Genomic DNA, 20,580 nt, shown 5'->3' with positions numbered 1-20,580 from the left:
TCTCCCTCCCTCTCCCACTGTCTTTTCCTCACTCTCTTTCTCTCTCTCTCCCTCTCCCAGGTGGTGTCATGTCTGTGTTGACCCCAGTGCTGTCAGCCATCGTGGCTGTCGTGACCCTTGTCCTGCTGGCCTGTCTGTTGGTCCACAACGAGAGGTGAGTTGATTGCTTCAGGCACTTGGTTTAAAAAGGTTCTATCTGACGGTGGTTCTCTGATGGTGGTTCTATCTAATGGTGGTTCTATCTGACGGTGGTTCTATCTGACGGTGGATCTATCTGATGGTGGTTCTATCTGATTGTGGTTCTATATGATGGTTCTATCTGGTGTGAGAAGTGAGGCTCTCTGCTGACATCATCATGTGGTTGTTCCACCAGGCTGAGAATTATCCTGGTTCCCATGGTGCCCCGCCCTAAGAACCTGGAGGAACTCCTGAACACCTACGGTGGCAACGTTGAGGTAACACCTTTCTCTCTCTCTCTCTCTCTCTCTGAACCTTCTTCACTGTTGTTGTCCTGTGTAAACATTCATATCAGTGTTATCTGTAGATTCAGATCTCTTCTGGTCACATGTATCTTTGAAGGAATGGCTTCACATCTCAAAGGACCTGAAGGAGGGGTTCAAACCCAACTTCACTGAGCGTACCTGCTCTGTACGGGATTACAGGCCTGTCTCTCAGTCTGCCAGCGTCAGCCAATCTGAGAGCTCCATCTCCAACCCAACTGACCGATCAGACTGCACCTCCAACCCAACTGACCAATCGGACTGCCTCTCCACATCCTGCTACTCCTCCACCGCCTCTCTACCCGTCACTCTGGGAGACCAACAGGCCGGCCACGAGTGAGGGGGGGGGGGGGGGGGGAGAGAGGAGGGGAGAGAGAGGGGAGAGAAAGAGAGGGGGGAGAGAAAGAGAGAGGGGGGGTGGGGTGGGGAGAGAGGGGGGTTGAGAGAGTGTGACAGAGATGGGGAGGATGGGGTGTAAGAGAGAGGGGAGAGAGAGGGAGGGGTGGAGAAAGAGAGGGGAGGGAGGGAGGGAAATGAGGGAGAGAGGGAGGGGGGAGAGAGAGAGAGGGGAGGGAGGGAGGGAAATGAGGGAGGGGGGAGAGAGAGAGAGGGGGGGGAGGGGGTCAACATGATTGTTGCAGAGGTATATTAATGTATTTGCTTATTCCTACATTTAATAAAACATTTTTTACTTTGTTTTATCTCCCTCGAATCGTGGTATTTGTGTCTTGTTTAATCTCATATTCAGTATGCTTGCTTGATGTGCAATAGAACACACCCAGTTATCATTGATTTTAGGCCTATGTAGATTGTTTATATATTTTTATTCATGAGAAGTCTTAAACAACCATGTTGCACTTTTTTTTGGCGTATTTGCGTTTCCATTTGGATGGGCGGAGCCAACAGTAGACTTGTTACTCTAACGAGGGAAGGAAGGAAGGAAGGAAGGAAAGAAAGAAAGAAAGAAAGAAAGAAAGAAAGAAAGAAAGAAAGAAAGAAAGAAAGAAAGAAAGAAAGAAAAAAAGAAAAAAAAAGAGGGAAGGAAAGAAAGAAAGAGGGAAAGAAAGAAAGAAAGAAAGAAAGAAAGAAAGAAAGAAAGAAAGAAAGAAAGAAAGAAAAAAAGAAAAAAAAAGAGGGAAGGAAAGAAAGAAAGAGGGAAAGAAAGAAAGAAAGAAAGAAAGAAAGAAAGAAAGAAAGAAAGAAAGAAAGAAAGAAAGAAAGAAAGAGGGAGGAAGGAAGGAAGGGAAGGAGGGACGGCCAGGCGGGCAGGCGGGCAGGCAGGCAGGCAGGCAGGCAGGCAGGCAGGCAGGCAGGCAGGCAGGCAGGCAGGCAGGCAGGCAGGCAGGCAGGCAGGCAGGCAGGCAGGCAGGCGGAAGTGGAGCCAGACGGCCGGAGAGCAGCCAGGGCAGTGGGGGTGTCCCTCCTCCAGACAGACTGGACGACGCTGGCCTCGCTGCTCTGCCATCACAACAAATGAGCGCCTGAAACGGGATCTTAGTTTCGCTTTTCAGTGTGTCAGAGAATCTCACGTTAACGCTGCGGCTGCTTGTCGGACAAGGAAGATGTCTGAACCCACGGTGGCTGATACCCGCCGGCTGAACTCCAAGCCTCAGGACCTGACGGATGCCTACGGTCCCCCCAGCAATTTCCTCGAAATTGACGTTTATGACCCCCAGACCGTCGGTGTCGGGAGGAACCGTTTCACAACATATGAAGTCCGTATGCGGGTAGGTAGCCGGCTATCTTATCACCCTCCCCGAATGGCTAATGTCTGGCAGGCTACGATAGCTGCAGAGCTAACTCGCTACGTCGTGTCTAGATGGGTTATAGCTAAAAATCGAGGGCGAGGACTTGGCCCGGCCTAGGTTGTTGCACAGCATTTGTAGTCCTCTTAGTGTCGAGCGAGGGAACACACCAAACACCAAACCAGCCGGATGACCGTGTTAGCTAGCCAGCGAGCTAGCTAGCGAGTTTGCCCTGTAATTAATGGAGGAGCTAACTAGCCAGCTAGCCGCTATGGGCTGGAAGGCTGACTTTCTTCTGGTTATTGTGGAGGAACCGAGAGCAATCACGGAAGTTGGCTGGCCTGCGTTCTCACTCAGCCTCTGTACTGTGGTTATTATAACATTTTCTTGGATGACAACGTTACACATCGTGTGTGTGAGAGAGAGAGAGGGGGGGGGGGAGTGATAGGGAGGGAGAAAGTCGTCCCATGATGATCATATAACACACAACCTGCAATCAAACAAGTTTGAGTAAAACCCTGATGTGAAGATTCATTATCCTTGTTTCTGTTTCCAGACCAATCTTCCGATCTTCAAACTGAAGGACTCCACCGTGAGGAGAAGGTACAGTGATTTTGAGTGGCTGAAGAATGAGCTGGAGAGAGACAGCAAGGTGAGTGGGAGACGGTGGCTGCTACCATGGACACAGAGTTCCTAGATGATGGTAGTTCCTGGACTATGACACAGATTATCTAATCTAATCTCACCTTTATTATAAGCACTGACATGGTGGCAATCACTGCAGCTACTGTTAGGCCCCTGATTTCGACAATGACCTAGCCTCGTCATTAATCAGAACACCTGATCGTTAATTTCCTGACATCAAAGTTTTAGAACCTTTTACCTTGGGTTGAAACACAGCTGATGTTCTGAGGGCCGATTTCACAGACAAGGCTTAAACCTAGTCCTAGACTAGAAAAAAAAAGCAAGCATCAGTGGCAATTTGCCATTGAAAGTGTGAATTAGTCCAGGACTAGGCTTAAACCCGTCCGTGTTAAAAAGTGTTTAATCCTGATTTGATTGGTTGGTTTGTTCCAGATTGTAGTCCCGCCCCTGCCAGGTAAGGCTCTGAAGCGACAGCTGCCATTCAGAGGCGACGAGGGAATCTTCGAGGAGTCGTTCATCGAGGAGCGACGATCCGGCCTGGAACAGTTCATCAACAGGTGGGCCAGAGAGATACAGCCAGCCAGAGAGATACAGCCAGCCGGAGAGAAACAGCCAGCCAGAGAGATACAGCCAGCCAGAGAGATACAGCCAGCCATAGGGATACAGCCAGCCAGAGAGATACAGCCAGCCATAGGGATACAACCAGCCATAGGGATACAGCCAGCCATAGGGATACAGCCAGCCATAGGGATACAGCCAGCCAGAGAGATACAGCCAGCCATAGGGACACAGCCAGCCATAGGGATACAGCCAGCCAGAGAGATACAGCCAGCCAGAGAGATACAGCCAGCCATAGGGACACAGCCAGCCAGAGAGACACAGCCATAGAGATACAGACAGCCATAGAGAAACAGACAGCCGAAGAGATAGAGACAGCCAGAGAGATACAGACATAGGAATACAGATTTACATTTATGGCATTTAACAGACGCCTTTATCCAAAGCGACTTACCACAAATACATGTGTCTAAGTAAGTAGATCAGTCATCATATAAGATATGTGGTTGTGTGTGTTGTAGGCTTGTCTATAAGTGGTTGTGTGTGTGTGTGTTATAGGCTTGTCTATAAGTGGTTGTGTGTGTGTTGTAGGCTTGTCTATAAGTGTGTGTGTGTGTGTTGTAGGCTTGTCTATAAGTGGTTGTGGTTGTGTGTGTGTGTTGCAGGATTGCAGGACACCCCCTGGCCCAGAACGAGCGCTGCCTCCACATGTTCCTCCAGGATGAAGGCATCGACAGGAATTACGTCCCGGGGAAGGTAGGCCACCACCCCCAAACCACCACAGCCACCCTCAGTAAGCGCCAGTTAGAACGTGTGTTAGGCTGTGGTCTGACCCTGTTTCTTCTCTCTCTTCCACAGGTATGAATGACGTACTTTTTTTTTTTTTTTTTGATATCTTGTTTCTGTTAAGTCTTAATCCTCTCACACCTCACTGCTTTCTCACCACCACGGTAAATGTACTAATGATTCCCATTGGTTCGACCTGACTGCCTGTCGGCCCGCCGCGTGTCTCTGCTCCAGACGCAGTAATCCAGAGGTGTTGGTGGTGCAGCCCAGACCAGAACCAGGTCCGCTCCGCTCCACCTCCTGACCTAGCGACCCGCCCCCCTGCGTCCTCCCCCCTCCCATCGCAGCCTCGTGGCCACGCCCACCTCCGTCTCTCTCGCTGCCTTCCAGTTCTCACCCCCTTCTCTCCCTGAAGTGCGCACTTGTCTCCTTCCCTGAAGTGCGCACTTGTCCCCTTCCCAGAAGTGTGCACTTGTCCCCTCCGCCGGCGTTGGGTTAGTGTAGCCTACCAATGAAATGCTTTTATGACCACGTGGGGGGAGTGAACAGGTGCACACTTTGGGGGAGAGGGGTCGAGAACTGGGGCACAGTATCTCTCTCTAATGCCTTGTACTGTAAATACATGTATACTCTACTGTGCTCCAGGACCCTGCACGGCCCCCCCAGCAGACAACAGACCTCCTGGGTTCAGTCTCCACTGTGCTCCAGGCCTTAGTCAGGCCCCAGCAGACCTGGGTCAGGGGTCAGGGGTCAGGCTTCCTGGAGGGACACCGGTGCATCTTTGCTGAATGATCATGAAAACAGAAATATGAGAATTTCTGTTATCCCTATCTTTCATCTCTCATTGGTGGGGGGGGGGGGGGGCTCTGCCTCCTGGGCCCCCTCCCTCACAGAGACGTCACCTCTAAGGCAGTATTTGTTTCCATTGATGCTCTCTGGTGTCATACCCTCCATAAAGGTCCCACTGATGTCATAGTCTGAGCATTCCATCATAATGCCTTTTTCTGGTCCCCCCTACTCACAGTAGCAGACAGTGCCCCCTCCCCCTCTTTCTCCTGCTCCATATCAATAATTGATGATACGTTCCAAAGTTGAGCAACATGTAGCATCATTAAAAAAGAGACCCCATCCCAGACACATACAAAACACACACACACACACACAGTCTTCCTGCAACGTGACATTCCGTGTTTCTCTGCGTTTTCCATGGAAATGGATTTGTTTTTGCTGTCCATGCCCTTAGTCTTCAGTGTGATTACCACAGCGAGGACCTGCTGCTCTGTGTCTTAGCTGTGTTGACTCCAGCCTCAGCCTGCTGCTGGGAATGGAATGGCAGGTACCAGGGGGCGCTGACCAGGTACCATGGGGTGTGTACCAGGGGGTGCTGACCAGGTACCAGGGGGCGTTGACCAGGTACCATAGGGTGTGTACCAGGTACCAGGGGGCGCTGACCAGGTACCAGGGGGGTGTTTGCCAGAGAGCTACGTACTCGAAACGTAGATCGGCCATGGTTCATTCCTCTGCCAGAGAAGCATGGCTGCTCTACATGATCTGTTTCTATCTATCTCCCTGAACGTTGTGCCCTCAGAACGCAGCCCCTCACAAACACACACACACACCCACCCGTAGAGGCTGGCGGAGGTAGAAATCTGAGGATGGGCTTATTGTAATGCATGGAATGGAATGAAGAATAGTATGAAGCACACATGTTTGATACCAATCCGCATTCCATTCCATGCATTACAATGAGCCTGTCCTCCTATTTCAGCCTCCACCAGCCTCCCCTGACACACGCACACACAACGCACGCACGTAGCCCTGTCCCGATCCAACCACTGTGACAGATGCAGGATGTTAGAGTGTTCGAGAGGTTCAGCATCACGTCTACCTGGGGATGTCTGTACTGCTCATTGTGATGTCATGTATTTTACGACGTCATTATCGTGTACATTTAATCATGCAAATGTCTTTCTGGGGAAGAACTGCCTTGTTGTTTGTACCCACCAATAAAGTTCCTTCTGCCTGCTGCGGTTGCCCAATCGTTTCTGTGCAATGGTCTGGGGTGTGATGTCAGAGGGTGGGGAGGAGTCTGGGGTGTGATGTCAGAGGGTGGGGAGGAGTCTGGGGTGTGATGTCAGAGGGTGGGAGGAGCATGCCGCTGGTCTCTTGTGTAATTTCCATCTCAGTTCTTCGACTCTAATGTACTAAGAGAGGTCAGACTGAGGTCCTGCTGCTCCTAGAGATTAGTGTTCTAATTAAACTGGTATTTTAATCCCTGCAGCGATGTGAACAGTCATGATCCCTGCAGCTTTTTCCTATTACGGTTTGATTATAATACCATGCAGGGGTTATAATGCATCATAATGGTTGCCTTGTGAGCTACTGATTTCACCCATGTAAAGACTTGATTGTCGTATTGACGGTGTCATCAAGAATGTTTCTATATATCTATATCTGTCTGTGTTGTTCCTTCATCTGGATCAAGATTCTTTATTTCTCATGTGCATACAAGTATACAGTGAAATGCAAAAAGGGACAGTGCCACAGAGTAGTGCCAGGCGGTCCTCCGATTTCTACCTCCGCCAGCCTCCCTTAATGCGCTGCTTTGAGGGAGAAGATCTAAATCTGCCACCCTTCAGACCATCTCCTGGCAAGGAGACGAGAGAGGAGAGAGGAGACGAGAGAGGAGAGAGGAGGTGAGGAGAGAGGAGGCGAAGAGAGAGGAGACGAGAGAGAAGAGAGGAGACGAGAGAGGAGACGAGAGAGGAGAGAGGAGGTGAGGAGAGAGGAGGAGACGAGAGAGAAAGTCATAAGATTCACCGTCAGTTCCTCCTCAACAGCAGGAAGCCTGCTACAGGAAGTGTCAGGATTACCAGGGGGAGGTGTGTGTGTGTGTGGTGTGTGTGTGTGTAGTAGTCAGGTGGATTAAACCTCTCCCCATAATAGCTACAGTCTGCCAGGTTTGGGATGTGATGTGAGTCCTGTGACCGGCGTCTGGAGCTCTAATTAAACAGGACTGTAATCACACACCATTCTGCCCAATCACCATCTGATGAGCTTTAATGGAAAGCAGCAGTGGACTAAATGGAGGCCTCTGTGGAGAGACTCTCATTGTCGTAACGGTACAAACTGTGGTCGGAGCACATTCAATACCTGTTCTATCAAACACACTTCAGTACTAGTTTGCCCCTATCCCATATGGCACAGTGTGGTGTGCAGAGATCCATGTGTGAGTAATGTATAGGGTGGCAGCACTATGGTGGAAAATATAGATGTTAGAGTCTATAGGTTGTTAGTCTGGTAACTAAAGATCACAGTCCGGTCTTTGATGTCCTGTCCTGTGAAAGCAGGGGGGGTGTGTAGTTGTGAAGGCCAGCAGAGGGATTAGCAGTGTTGTGTTTATGGTACTACAACAGCAGCCAGCAGCCCAGGGGGCTGACCCGGGGCACTGGGGCCTGGAGGTGGGGGGGGGAGGTCACTGGGGCCCGGAGGGGGTGAGGGGTGGGGATTGGGTCGGATGGGGGCCGGGGGGGTCACTGGGGCCTGTAGAGGTGGGGGGGTGTCACTGAGGCCCGTAGGGGGGGGACGTCACTGGGGCCTGAGGGGGTCGGGGGGTCTGGACTGGCTGTTATGGGAGCTTGATACGGTGGAAGTGAATGGAAAGGGCATCTGAGAGCAGGAGGACAACTGTGTCACCGGTCCTGTTACCACGGTCACTGAACCCTCTGAGAAGGCCACTGGGTGCAGAGAGGCTGAGAGTCTCTGTTGTTGTTTCTGTTAATCTGGGAGACAAAGCTGCAGCGGATACAGAGGAGCCTGTGGGGCCTGGGAAAGGCTGGACTGGGCTGGGCTGGGCTGGGCTGGGCTGGGCTGGGCTGGGCTGGGCTGGACTGGACTGGGCTGGACTGAGATCTACACAGGGAATGACCCTTTGTTTCCATACACAGGTAAGCCTCTTTTGACCATGGCACACTGCCCAACACACACACACACACACACACAGACACACACACACACACACACACACACACACACACACACACACACACACACACACACACACACACACACACACACACACACGGAGTGCACGCACACACACATACAGGGATAGAGGATGTATTTGGTGATAGAGAGAGGCCAGAGTGTGCCGACTCCTCAGAATTCATGAATGGTTAGCTCCTCCCCTCCCGCTAGGTTTGTTTACACACGCGCCCCTACGTCACTGTCCCCGCCCATCCAAGATCAAAACTCCACACACACTCCCCGACCGAGGAGAGCGGGATGTTTCATCAGCCGGTGTGAAATCAACTCAGTTTTCCTGTCGCTGGTCCTCCAAACACTTCTGCCTGCCAAAGCAAAGGTACTTTAACAAATGTTTAAACGGTGCTGGAATGTATAGAGATGTGTTTTATACGTGTATATCGTCCATGCGGTTACGGTAAATGCACGAGCCCCGTCGGCTTACTAGAATTCTGACGCAATCCCAGCCTCGAGTGTTGTCAGACGTTCTCTCGCGCTCGTAAAAAAAAAGAAAAAAGAATTAATATATTAATTTGTTTAGCGAGATAGTTTCTCATCGTATTTTTTTTTTTTTTTAGCAGTCGTTCAGGTCAAAAGGCAGCTATCAAGTTTGTAAATCCATACTGTAAGCTATCTATGAAGGCTGCTATGAAGGCTTGTAAAAGGCGGTTGACGTTTTAGCGGGGAACGTACACGCGCACATAGCTAGCTAATAGCTATTATTAGCCAGTGGGTAATTAGCAGCTTATTATATCTCCATTGATGGGCTCATGTGAACGTTAAAGTAATACGATACATTTCAGATAGCGAGATGCGCCGTGTGTTGTATATTGGGTGTTTCTAGTGAGTGTGTGTGTGTCTTGCCAGCCCGTGTCCACGTTGCTGAGAGAGACCGTGTCATTGTTGTGCTTTGAGGAAACACTGGGTATGGATGAGCTACAGTCTACCCAGATAACCACGTAGTCATACTGTGTGTAACAGTAGTAGTATTTGTACTGTAATTGCAGTAACAGTTATTATAGGAGCGCCAGATCACTCTTGTGACAACTTGGGAGTCTTCGACCGCCGTGTGTGTGTGTGTGTGTGTGTGTGTGTGTGTGTCGGTGTTGCATCAGCTTACGAGCTGACAGAGCGTAGGAAGGAGAGACAGTGTTGACATTGGTCCTCCAAGGACGGAGTGTAGGAGGTAGAGACAGGGTTGGCATTGGTCCAGTTAGCTGGAGGGGTGACATGGTTCACTCACAGCAGTGAGCCCCTGTTTGGCCAGAAACCTGCTGTTCCTTTAACTTCAAACAGCTGGACAACTACTGACTGTGACACGTGGAATGTAGCAAGCCGACCTGTCATGTCCAGCCAAGAGTGAGCTCACCCTCTGGCTTTAGAATGGTGATAGTCTGGACTGCAACTCTCTAGCTGGTTTAGAATGTTGATTGGACTACAACTCTCTAGCTGGTTTAGAATGGTGATTGGACTACAACTCTCTAGCTGGTTTAGAATGGTGATTGGACTACAACTCTCTAGCTGGTTTAGAATGGTGATAGTCAGGACTACAACTCTCTAGCTGGTTTAGAATGGTGATAGTCATCAACACTAGTTGGGTCCTGGTTGGCCCAGATCCAGCTCCTGTGATGGGCTGCCGAAGGAATAACTCTCTCCCTCACCCACAACTCCAGTCCACTACTAGACGTACAACAGAGGTGGCCTCAGAGGCCCAGACTGTGCCCTACAACCAGCCCTGGGGTCACATCCAGTAGAGGAGGCCCAGACTGTGCCCTACAACCAGCCCTGGGGTCACATCCAGTAGAGGAGGCCCAGACTGTGCCCTACAACCAGCCCTGGGGTCACATCCAGTAGAGGAGGCCCAGACTGTGCCCTACAACCAGCCCTGGGGTCAAATCCTGGAGAGGCAGGGCTGTACTGTACCCTACAACCAGCCCTGGGGTCAAATCCTGGAGAGACAGGGCTGTACTGTACCCTACAACCAGCCCTGGGGTCACATCCAGTAGAGGAGGCCCAGACTGTGCCCTACAACCAGCCCTGGTGTCAAATCCTGGAGAGGCAGGGCTGTACTGTACCCTACAACCAGCCCTGGTGTCAAATCCTGGAGAGGCAGGGCTGTACTGTACCCTACAACCAGCCCAGGGGTCAGATCCTGGAGAGACAGGGCTGTACTGTACCCTACAACCAGCCCTGGGGTCAGATCTTGGAGAGGCAGGGCTGTACTCTACCCCCTGACTGTCACATGGTTTTCCTCTGTGAAGAAGGCGTGCGTTGTCAGTTGGTCGGCGTTCCTGATCCCTTTCTTAGACAATATGTGGGGCCTCACCTCATTTTCAGGAATTTTTTAAATCCTGTTCGGTTGAGCAGACGTCACGGGTTCATGGGTTTGTTAAAGTGAACTTGTTTGACTGCTGCAGGTCCAGTAGGAAGAATACAAGGGCAGCTTGCCGTTGACTCTCCCTAACATGCTGCTGCTGTTGTTGTTGTTGATGTTGATGTTGTTCTGTTCTTTCTGTCTACTGTGTAGACGGCGGTAGTCCTCTAGGAAGTTTGGTATTCTGTAGTCTTTTCTTTCTCATATGCTCTGTTTCAGGTGCAAACTTGGACTACAACGACCATGTAACCAGCGGTTAGAGGGCCTACATAGACATAAACAAACGGTATGTTAGTGAGAGTCAACGACAACAGCAACAGCAGCAGCAGAGTGAGCAGCAGCAGAGTGAGCAGCAGCAGAGTGAGCAGCAGGCTGGAATGAGGTTAGCAGGTTGGTTAGTCCTCCTGCTGTAATCCTCTTAGTCTCTTACAGCAGCAGCAGGTGTTAGAGCCAGGCTCAGTCAGTACTAGTAGGTACAGAAGAACAGCTAGTATACAGTACTAGTAGGTACAGAAGAACAGCTAGTATACAGTACTAGTAGGTACAGAAGAACAGCTAGTATACAGTACTAGTCAGGTAGAACAGCTAGTATACAGTACTAGTAGGTACAGAAGAACAGCTAGTATACAGTACTAGTAGGTACAGAAGAACAGCTAGTATACAGTACTAGTAGGTACAGAAGAACAGCTAGTATACAGTACTAGTCAGGTAGAACAGCTAGTATACAGTACTAGTAGGTACAGAAGAAAAGCTAGTATACAGTACTAGTCAGGTAGAACAGCTAGTATACAGTACTAGTAGGTACAGAAGAAAAGCTAGTATACAGTACTAGTAGGTACAGAAGAACAACTAGTATACAGTACTAGTAGGTACAGAAGAAAAGCTAGTATACAGTACTAGTAGGTACAGAAGAACAACTAGTATACAGTACTAGTCAGGTAGAACAGCTAGTATACAGTACTAGTCAGGTAGTATAGCATTCTCACAACCTGGTGTAACACACACACACACACACACACACACACAGCCCTGCCAGCCGGCCTCGTGAAGACCACAAGGAAAAGATTAGCCTAGTTGTTGCAGGTGACGCAAGCAGGCCAGGGAGGCCTCTCCACATCTCACACCACAGCATGGAACACAGCATAGAACACGGCTTAGAACACATCATAGAACACATCATAGAACACGGCTTAGAACATCATAGAACGCAGCTTAGAACATCATAGAACACGGCTTAGAACGCAGTTTAGAACACATCATAGAACACGGCTTGGAACGCAGTTTAGAACACATCATAGAACACGCCTTAGAACGCGGTTTAGACCACAGCAGCAGCGTGCTGCTCGCAGGCATGAGGGTGTGGCGGAGTGATGTTGCTACATGTTATTGAGCGTGTTGTTATCGACCACAGCGCCTCCCCGCCGGGCCTAACCAGCCAGCAGCAGAGTGTTGCTGAGTGAAGGTCTACCAGCCCAGGCGCGGCCGTACAGGGCGCCTAAATAAACTGTAAATACCGGCATACGTACAGGAAAGTTTACGTTGGGAGGGGGGGCGGGGGGAGTGATCAATTGTTTTAATTTCCCAGGAGCCCCTCAGAAACAGAAGAATACTTTCTTCTTCTGCTCTGAGCTTCCGTTCGGCTCTTTGATGCATCTCCGTTTGAAGATGTTATTTTCTGGTCAGACGTCCTGTGTGACTGGGGGGTGTTCTGGTCAGACAGCAGCGTCCTGTGTGACTGGGGGGAATGTGTTCTGGGACGGACTGGAGGCCGTGCCGGCTGTCAGTCGCCCTATCAGTGTTTTAAAGGCTGCACACGTCACACGCTGTGCTGAAGATGCAGAGTCTCAGATGTCCCCAGTGAGCTGTGTCTGTCTCTGTGTGTGTGTGTCCTTGTGTCCAGGTACCAGACGTTCCTTCAGTGTTCCTACTGTCTGACCTCAACATGGCTGACATGGCTCTCAGACAAGGTCGTGTGATCCGAGCTCTACTGCTGATAAGGAGAGAGAGAGAAGCACCTGCATAGACAGACAGACGGCTTGTTGTGCTCAGCTGTGTGTCAGTTTATCCTTGGCCTGTGCATGTCCCTCTCCTACCTGTCTCGAGTCATCCATACCAGCTAATGCGAAATGTCTGGATATAATGGATCCAGCTTTCGAGAACTAGAACTTTGAGAAGAGAGAAAACTAATCTTCCGGGGAGCCTTCTCTACAGACAGACCCCTCTACCGACCAATCACAAGTTTTAAGTGGGTGGGAGGCTCAGAACGAAGGTGGAAATTGTGCTCTCTATAAATCGAAATAAATCTCTATAGCTAACGCAGAGCTCGAACATCGCCACGTCTCTTGGAGTTAGCAACTCATTTTGTGTCAGGGAGACGAATACCGACGAGTGTTTCCTGTGCGTGTGTGTCCCTGCCCATCCGTCTGCTTCCTTTGAAGACAATAAGGGAGCTTTCACACCTGGAGTTCCTTTGCTTAAGTCCGAATCAGGGTTGAAATTATTACTTTGTTCTAGTAATAAATCTCTATATATTCTCACTCGTAAAGAACCGCACCGCGGTTCACTTGGAAGAGGACCTAGGACCCACCTTTTTCGGGAGGTACACGGTCCGATTGTTTGGTGTGCGCTAGAGTTTGAATGGAGTGTTCTCACCCGTAGAAACTAACCGAACTTAGCAAAAAGTTTGATAAGTCCACACCAAACGAGGTAGGTGTGAGAGAACCCTAAGCCTCCGGACGGTATGCTGGAAGCAACACGCCTGGCCCTGTGAGACTGCTCTCCTACAGAAGGGACCACTGCAGACGTAAACACCAGGGTTTGCTGTGGATAGAGGGTTCCTCAACTCAGGCTCTGCTTAGGCCTACTGTCTACCAGCCTCATGGTAACTATTGTGAAGAGAGGTAGACTGGCCCGGCCGTAGGGAGAGTTTGAACCGCATGGTGTCTGCTAGTCCTGACGGGTGGGGTTAGAGTTGGGGTTAGGGGAGAGAGTAGGTTTTCTCTGTGTGGTTCTGACAGGGTTAGGGGTGAGAGTGGGTTTTTTCTGTGTGGTTCTGACAGGGTTGGGATCAGGGGAGAGAGTTTCAGTTCTCACAGGGTTAGGGTTTCTCTGTGGTTCTCACAGGCCTCTCCCCGTCCTGTTTCGTACCAGACAGTAAGATGAAGGAATTCAGTTGCATAAGAGCTCAGCTGGATGTCCCACAGGAATGCGAGTCTCATTGTGTTGAGGCAGGCAGCAGGACACCTGGGAGAGAAATCAAACAAACACCCCAAATATGGAAGAATTACTGGAATAACTCTGACAGGAACCACTGTTGACACACAAGGGGAATCTAATATCCTGACCATAGTGTACAAACGCACACACACACACACACACTTATCTCCTCTCTCCTTTGTGTTTTCTCAGGATCTGCTCCGCCTCTCTTCAACCTGTGAAGCGTCCTGATCAGCGTGCTTTCTTCCTCAGACTACCGCCTCCCTCCGGCTGCTCCCCGACTCTCTCCACTTCAGTCTCTCCTCCTCAACTCCTTCTCCTCCTTCACACACACACACACACACACACACACACACAGCGTCATGGCGACAATGCTGGCCTCCCTGGGGCGTGTCCTGCTGCGGCGGCGAACGCTGAACTGCTCCGGTGACGAGACCCGATTCGCCCGCTGCCTGTCGACGCTGGACCTGGTGGCGCTGGGGGTTGGGTCTACGCTGGGCGCAGGCGTGTACCTCCTGGCGGGGGAGGTGGCCAGGGAGAAGGCCGGGCCCGCCATTGTTCTGTGTTTCCTCATCGCTGCCTTGTCCTCCATGCTGGCGGGACTCTGCTACGCAGAGTTTGGTGCCCGCGTGCCCAAAACTGGCTCCGCCTACCTGTACAGCTACGTGACGGTCGGGGAGATCTGGGCCTTCATCACGGGCTGGAACCTCATCCTCTCCTACGTGATTGGTGAGTAGGGAGTTAGAACTAGGAAGGCAGCGTCGGAAACACTTGGCACAGCTTATTTAAAGAGCAGAATGCTTTAGTAGATTTTTGCGTGTCTGGTTCCCTTCCCAGTGTTGAGTGACTGCATGTTTCCCTGTTATGGCCAGTGTTAAGTTATGGTGTGGGTGTGTGTTGTAGGCACGGCCAGTGTGGCGCGAGCCTGGAGTTCTACGTTTGACAACTTGGTGGAGTTGAAGATCTCCAGCTTCTTCAGAGCTTCTATGTCCATGAAGGTCCCTGGCAAAGTTCTGGCAGAATACCCCGATCTGTTCGCCCTCGTCCTGGTCCTGCTTCTCACTGGTAGGAGCCTGACCTCTGACCCCTGACCCTGCTACCTCTAACCCTGGCTACAATGGCTATAATACAATGTATAACATTCACTCAATGTAATAGTATGTTGATGATGATGATGATGCTGATGATGATGATCCCCCCAGGTCTGCTGGCGTTTGGAGTGAGTGAGTCTGCCTTGGTGAATAAGGTGTTCACGGGCATCAACCTGGTGGTATTGGGGTTCGTCATCATCTCCGGCTTCGTTAAAGGAGACACCAACAATTGGAACCTGACGCTGGACGATTTCCTCAAAACCGTCGCCGCTGGCAACGCCACCAACGCCACCAACACCACCGCAGTGCAGGACGAGTAAGTTGATCCTCCCCCCAAACCACGCCACCACGCTCACCCCCTGATCTGAGAGGACTGCATAGGTGCAAGCAATATGGTGATCATTTCTCTTTCTCTCTCTCAGGGTCGTGAAGAGGTTTGGTACAGGTGGCTTTGCTCCGTTTGGTCTGAGTGGGATCCTGTCTGGCGCTGCCACCTGCTTCTACGCCTTTGTGGGCTTCGACTGCATCGCCACCACGAGTGAGTTACACACTGTACACTGTACAGGCTAGTGAGTTACACACTGTAAACTTTACAGGCTAGTGAGTTACACACTGTACACTGTACAGGCTAGTGAGTTACACACTGTAAACTGTACAGGCTAGTGAGTTACACACTGTACACTTTACAGGCTAGTGAGTTACACACTGTACACTGTACAGGCTAGTGAGTTACACACTGTACACTTTACAGGCTAGTGAGTTACACACTGTACACTGTACAGGCTTGTGAGTTACACACTGTACACTGTACAGGCTTGTGAGTTACACACTGTTCACTTTACAGACTAGTGAGCTGTTCACTTTACAGACTAGTGGGTCACACACTGTAAACTTTACACCACCACTAGTGAGATACACATTCTTCTGTGCATATGTGTTGTGGTTGTAGTTTAATTGTTGTTTTTTGACTGCACTACACATTTGATTGATTGATTAATTAATTGATTGTTTGCAGGCGAGGAAGCGAAGAACCCCATGCGCTCCATCCCTGTGGGCATCGTGGCGTCCCTCCTCATCTGTTTCTTCGCCTACTTTGGCGTGTCTGCAGCGCTGACCCTGATGATGCCGTACTACCTGCTGGACAAGCAAAGCCCGCTGCCCGAGGCCTTTAGCCATGTCGGCTGGGGGCCCGCCAGATACATCGTAGCTGTGGGATCGCTCTGTGCTCTCTCTACCAGGTCAGGCAGCACTGTAGTTACCCTCACCTTACACTGTAGTTACCCTCACCTAACACACTGTAGTTACCCTAACCTAACACACTGTAGTTACCCTCTCCTTACACTGTAGTTACCCTCTCCTAACACACTGTAGTTACCCTCACCTAACACACTGTAGTTACCCTCTCCTTACACTGTAGTTACCCGCACCTAACACACTGTAGTTACCCGCACCTAACACACTGTAGTTACCCTCACCTTACACTGTAGTTACCCTCACCTAACACACTGTAGTTACCCTAACCTAACACACTGTAGTTACCCTCTCCTTACACTGTAGTTACCCTCTCCTAACACACTGTAGTTACCCTCACCTAACACACTGTAGTTACCCTCTCCTTACACTGTAGTTACCCGCACCTAACACACTGTAGTTACCCGCACCTAACACACTGTAGTTACCCTCACCTTACACTGTAGTTACCCTCACCTAACACACTGTAGTTACCCTCACCTAACACACTGTAGTTACCCTCTCCTAACACACTGTAGTTACCCTCACCTAACACACTGTAGTTACCCTCACCTAACACACTGTAGTTACCCTCTCCTTACACTGTAGTTACCCGCACCTAACACACTGTAGTTACCCTCACCTAACACACTGTAGTTACCCTCTCCTTACACTGTAGTTACCCGCACCTAACACACTGTAGTTACCCTCACCTAACACACTGTAGTTACCCTCACCTAACACATTGTAGTTACCCTCTCCTTACACACTGTAGTTACCCTCTCCTTACACACTGTAGTTACCCTCACCTAACACACTGTAGTTACCCTCACCTAACACACTGTAGTTACCCTCTCCTAACACACTGTAGTTACCCTCTCCTTACACACTGTAGTTACCCTCACCTAACACACTGTAGTTACCCTCTCCTTACACTGTAGTTACCCTCACCTAACACACTGTAGTTACCCTAACCTAACATACTATAGTTACCCTAACTTAACACACTGTAGTTTGTGTGTACCTGTATGTTCTGTCACATATGTAACACCATGTCCCCCCCGTCCCCCCCCCAGCCTGCTAGGGTCCATGTTCCCTATGCCCAGGGTCATCTATGCCATGGCTGAGGACGGCCTGCTGTTCAGGACTCTGTCACACATGAACGAACGCACCAAGACCCCCCTGATGGCCACTATCGTCTCTGGCTGTGTGGCAGGTACAGGATGTCTGTCTGTCTGCCTGGCTGGCTGGCTGTTAGATACTAATGTCTGTGTCATTGATATAATAGCTGTGTGTGTGTGTGTGTGTGTGTGTGTGTGTGTGATACAGTATGATAACGTGTGATCCTCTCTCCCTGCAGCTCTGATGGCCTTTCTGTTTGACCTGGCTGCTCTGGTGGACCTCATGTCTATAGGAACCCTGCTGGCGTACTCCCTAGTGGCCATCTGCGTACTCATCCTCAGGTAGGCGTACTCCCTAGTGGCCATCTGCGTACTCATCCTCAGGTAGGCATACTCCCTAGTGGCCATCTGCGTACTCATCCTCAGGTAGGCATACTCCCTAGTGGCCATCTGCGTACTCATCCTCAGGTAGGCATACTCCCTAGTGGCCATCTGCGTACTCATCCTCAGGTAGGCGTACTCCCTAGTGGCCATCTGCGTACTCATCCTCAGGTAGGCGTACTCCCTAGTGGCCATCTGCGTACTCATCCTCAGGTAGGCGTACTCCCTAGTGGCCGTCTGCGTACTCATCCTCAGGTAGGCATACTCCCTAGTGGCCATCTGCATACTCATCCTCAGGTAGGCGTACTCCCTAGTGGCCGTCTGCGTACTCATCCTCAGGTAGGCATACTCCCTAGTGGCCATCTGCGTACTCATCCTCAGGTAGGCGTACTCCCTAGTGGCCGTCTGCGTACTCATCCTCAGGTAGGCGTACTAAGAAGATTCTCCTCCTGGATTGTGAACTCATGGCTCTCTCTCTCTCTCTCCCTCTCTCTCTCTCTCTCCCTCTCTCTCTCTCTGTCTCTCTCTCTCTCTCTCTCTCTCTCTCTGTCCGTCTCTGTCTCTGTGTGTGTGTGTGTGTGTGTGCGTCGGTGTGTGTGTGTGTAGGTACCAGCCAGGCAGCCTGAGCTCGTCCAGTCAGAGTGAGAAGCTGGTGGAGTTGGTGGGCGGAGAGAAGGTGGCGGTGGGCGGGGCGGAGAGCGGCGACGAGTACGACCTGGACGACCGGCCAATCAAAGAGAGGTTCTCCCCTAAGCTCCTCCTCTTCCCCAGCGGGAACGCCCCCACGCAGACCTCAGGAAACATCGTCTATGGCACGACTGCTATTATCTGTAAGCACCACACACACACATACACACATACACGCACACGTACACACACACACACACACACACACATGTACACACACACACGTTGTCATGCAGTGATAATAATGGACTGTCTCCCCCCCCCCCCCAGCGGTGCTGATCACCCTGCTGTGTGTGGTGCTGGCCGTGCGGCTGGCGGAGCTGATGGAGGCCCAGCCCGGCTGGCTGACGCTGTGTCTGGTGCTGGTGCTGCTCTGCGCTCTGTGTGTGGTCATCATCTGGAGGCAGCCGCAGAGCAACGAGGCGCTCAACTTCAAGGTACGCTCCCTGCAGTGTCCTCCCTCTCCACTACCCCACCTCTGAATAGTCACCAGGTTACTGCACTACCTCTGAATAGTCACCAGGTTACTACCCCACCACCTCTGAATAGTCACCAGGTTACTACCCCACCACCTCTGAATAGTCACCAGGTTACTGCACTACCTCTGAATAGTCACCAGGTTACTACCCCACCTCTGAATAGTCACCAGGTTACTACCCCACCTCTGAATAGTCACCAGGTTACTACCCCACCACCTCTGAATAGTCACCAGGTTACTACGCCTCTGAATAGTCACTAGGTTACTACCCCCCCACCTCCTAATAGTCTCTAGGTTACTACCCCACCTCTGAATAGTCACCAGGTTACTACCCCCCCACCTCTGAATAGTCTCTAGGTTACTACTCCATCTCTGAATAGTCACCAGGTTACTACCCCCCCCCCCCCCCCCCACCTCTGAATAGTTACTAGGTTACTACCCCCCCACCTCTGAATAGTCACTAGGTTACTACCCCTCTGAATAGTCACTAGGTTACTACCCCCCCACCTCTGAATAGTCACTCTTACTGCCTGTACAAAATGAAGATGAAGGTCATGATGAGGATAATGGTGGTGATGATGATGAAGATGAAGGTCATGATGAGGATAATGGTGGTGATGATGATGAAGATGAAAGTCATGATGATGATGAGGATCATGGTGATGGTGATGATGATGAAGATGTCCCTCCCTCAGGTACCCCTGCTCCCCTGGCTGCCTCTGTTCAGCGTGTTTGTTAACATCTACCTGATGATGCAGCTGGACTTGGCCACATGGTGCCGCTTCGCTGTGTGGATGGTCTTAGGTACAGATGACTTACTGTATACACACACACACACACACACACACACACACGCATACACACACACACACGCATACACACACACACACGCATACACACACACACACACATACACACACACACACTCTCTCTGCCTCTCTATCTCTCCAGAAACTGTAAGTCCATAACTCCGCCCTCTCCCCCCAGGGTTCATCATCTACTTCTGCTACGGCATCAGGAACAGCAGCGAGGCCGCAAGCCCCACCCCCCGCAAGTATGAGCCCGCCCTCCAGACCAAGACCCCTATCTACCTGGGGGGGGACGAGAGCGAGGGGGAGGGCATCAGCCCCTGACCATGCCTCCCCCTCCCCCTCCCCACCACCACACCATCGGACCTCTGACGGGGACGCAGACGGTCTGCCTGTCCTTCTCCTTCACCCCTGGGAGATCTGCAGAGTTACTGGACTGTAATACTGGAACACTCAACTAAACTACACTAGATATCTCAGCCATTAGCCACTACTCTGTTCTAAGTTGCCAGGTGTGTGTGTGTGTCATAGAGCCATATCTATGTATGAACAGACAGCAGCACATTACGCCCCCTGTGGCAGTATTTATGAATCAGCTCATTTCCTGTTTATATGAAAAGAATGAGATTGAAATATCAATACCGACTCAGTTACATGAACTACATATACCAGAATGCGAAGGTATTTTTTGAACCGTCAGTTGCCAGTGATGTCCTTGTCATGTTACATGGGCTACGTGGTTGTTGGTGTGGTGGTCAGTGATAATACTGTATGTCATTGTTACAGTGGTTTGTCTCCGTGTTATTTTAGCTATGAACGGAGTTTCATCCAAAGAATATAGAGGTTGTGATTCTAGTATGTAAGTCAGACCTCCCTGATGTTGGCTAGCCCTAACCCTTGATCCTAGCCCCAAGTCTAACCCTAGCCATGACCCCT

General features: G+C 50.7%; 3 protein-coding genes across 4 annotated transcripts; all 3 read left to right on the top strand.

Moving 5' to 3' along the window:
- Positions 1-63: 63 nt before the first annotated feature.
- On the top strand, positions 64-840 carry LOC310801344 (uncharacterized protein; the record flags this gene model as incomplete). Its single annotated transcript, XM_083665338.1, has 3 exons — positions 64-154; positions 374-455; positions 580-840. The coding sequence occupies exons 1-3, from the start codon at positions 69-71 to the stop codon at positions 838-840; spliced, it is 429 nt and encodes a 142-aa protein (XP_083521464.1). The 5' UTR covers positions 64-68.
- Positions 841-1,487: 647 nt separating this feature from the next.
- On the top strand, positions 1,488-6,260 carry LOC310817348 (sorting nexin-12). Of its 2 annotated transcripts, none has more exons than XM_083687896.1 (5): positions 1,488-2,227; positions 2,802-2,897; positions 3,323-3,447; positions 4,114-4,204; positions 4,307-4,457. In XM_083687896.1, exons 1-5 carry the CDS (start codon positions 2,063-2,065, stop codon positions 4,310-4,312), a joined length of 483 nt encoding a protein of 160 aa, XP_083544022.1. In that variant the 5' UTR covers positions 1,488-2,062; the 3' UTR covers positions 4,313-4,457. The 2 variants fall into 2 exon arrangements, with proteins under 2 accessions (XP_083544022.1, XP_083544021.1); XM_083687895.1 differs by lacking the exon at positions 4,307-4,457 and adding an exon at positions 4,469-6,260 and having other exon boundaries at positions 1,490-2,227.
- A 2,256-nt stretch (positions 6,261-8,516) lies between these two features.
- LOC310801044 (cationic amino acid transporter 3-like) lies at positions 8,517-19,981 on the top strand. Its single transcript, XM_083664993.1, has 12 exons — positions 8,517-8,597; positions 14,040-14,576; positions 14,751-14,912; positions 15,050-15,254; positions 15,361-15,476; positions 15,954-16,176; positions 17,245-17,384; positions 17,529-17,631; positions 18,277-18,500; positions 18,628-18,794; positions 19,531-19,639; positions 19,823-19,981. The coding sequence occupies exons 2-12, from the start codon at positions 14,210-14,212 to the stop codon at positions 19,966-19,968; spliced, it is 1,962 nt and encodes a 653-aa protein (XP_083521119.1). The 5' UTR covers positions 8,517-8,597; positions 14,040-14,209; the 3' UTR covers positions 19,969-19,981.
- The last annotated feature ends 599 nt before the right edge of the window (positions 19,982-20,580 follow it).

The sequence above is a fragment of the Argentina silus genome (genome assembly GCF_951799395.1).
Source record: "Argentina silus genome assembly, chromosome: 2".
Classification (NCBI taxonomy): Eukaryota; Metazoa; Chordata; class Actinopteri; order Argentiniformes; family Argentinidae; genus Argentina; species Argentina silus.
This window is presented reverse-complemented; position numbering and strand designations above follow the sequence as displayed.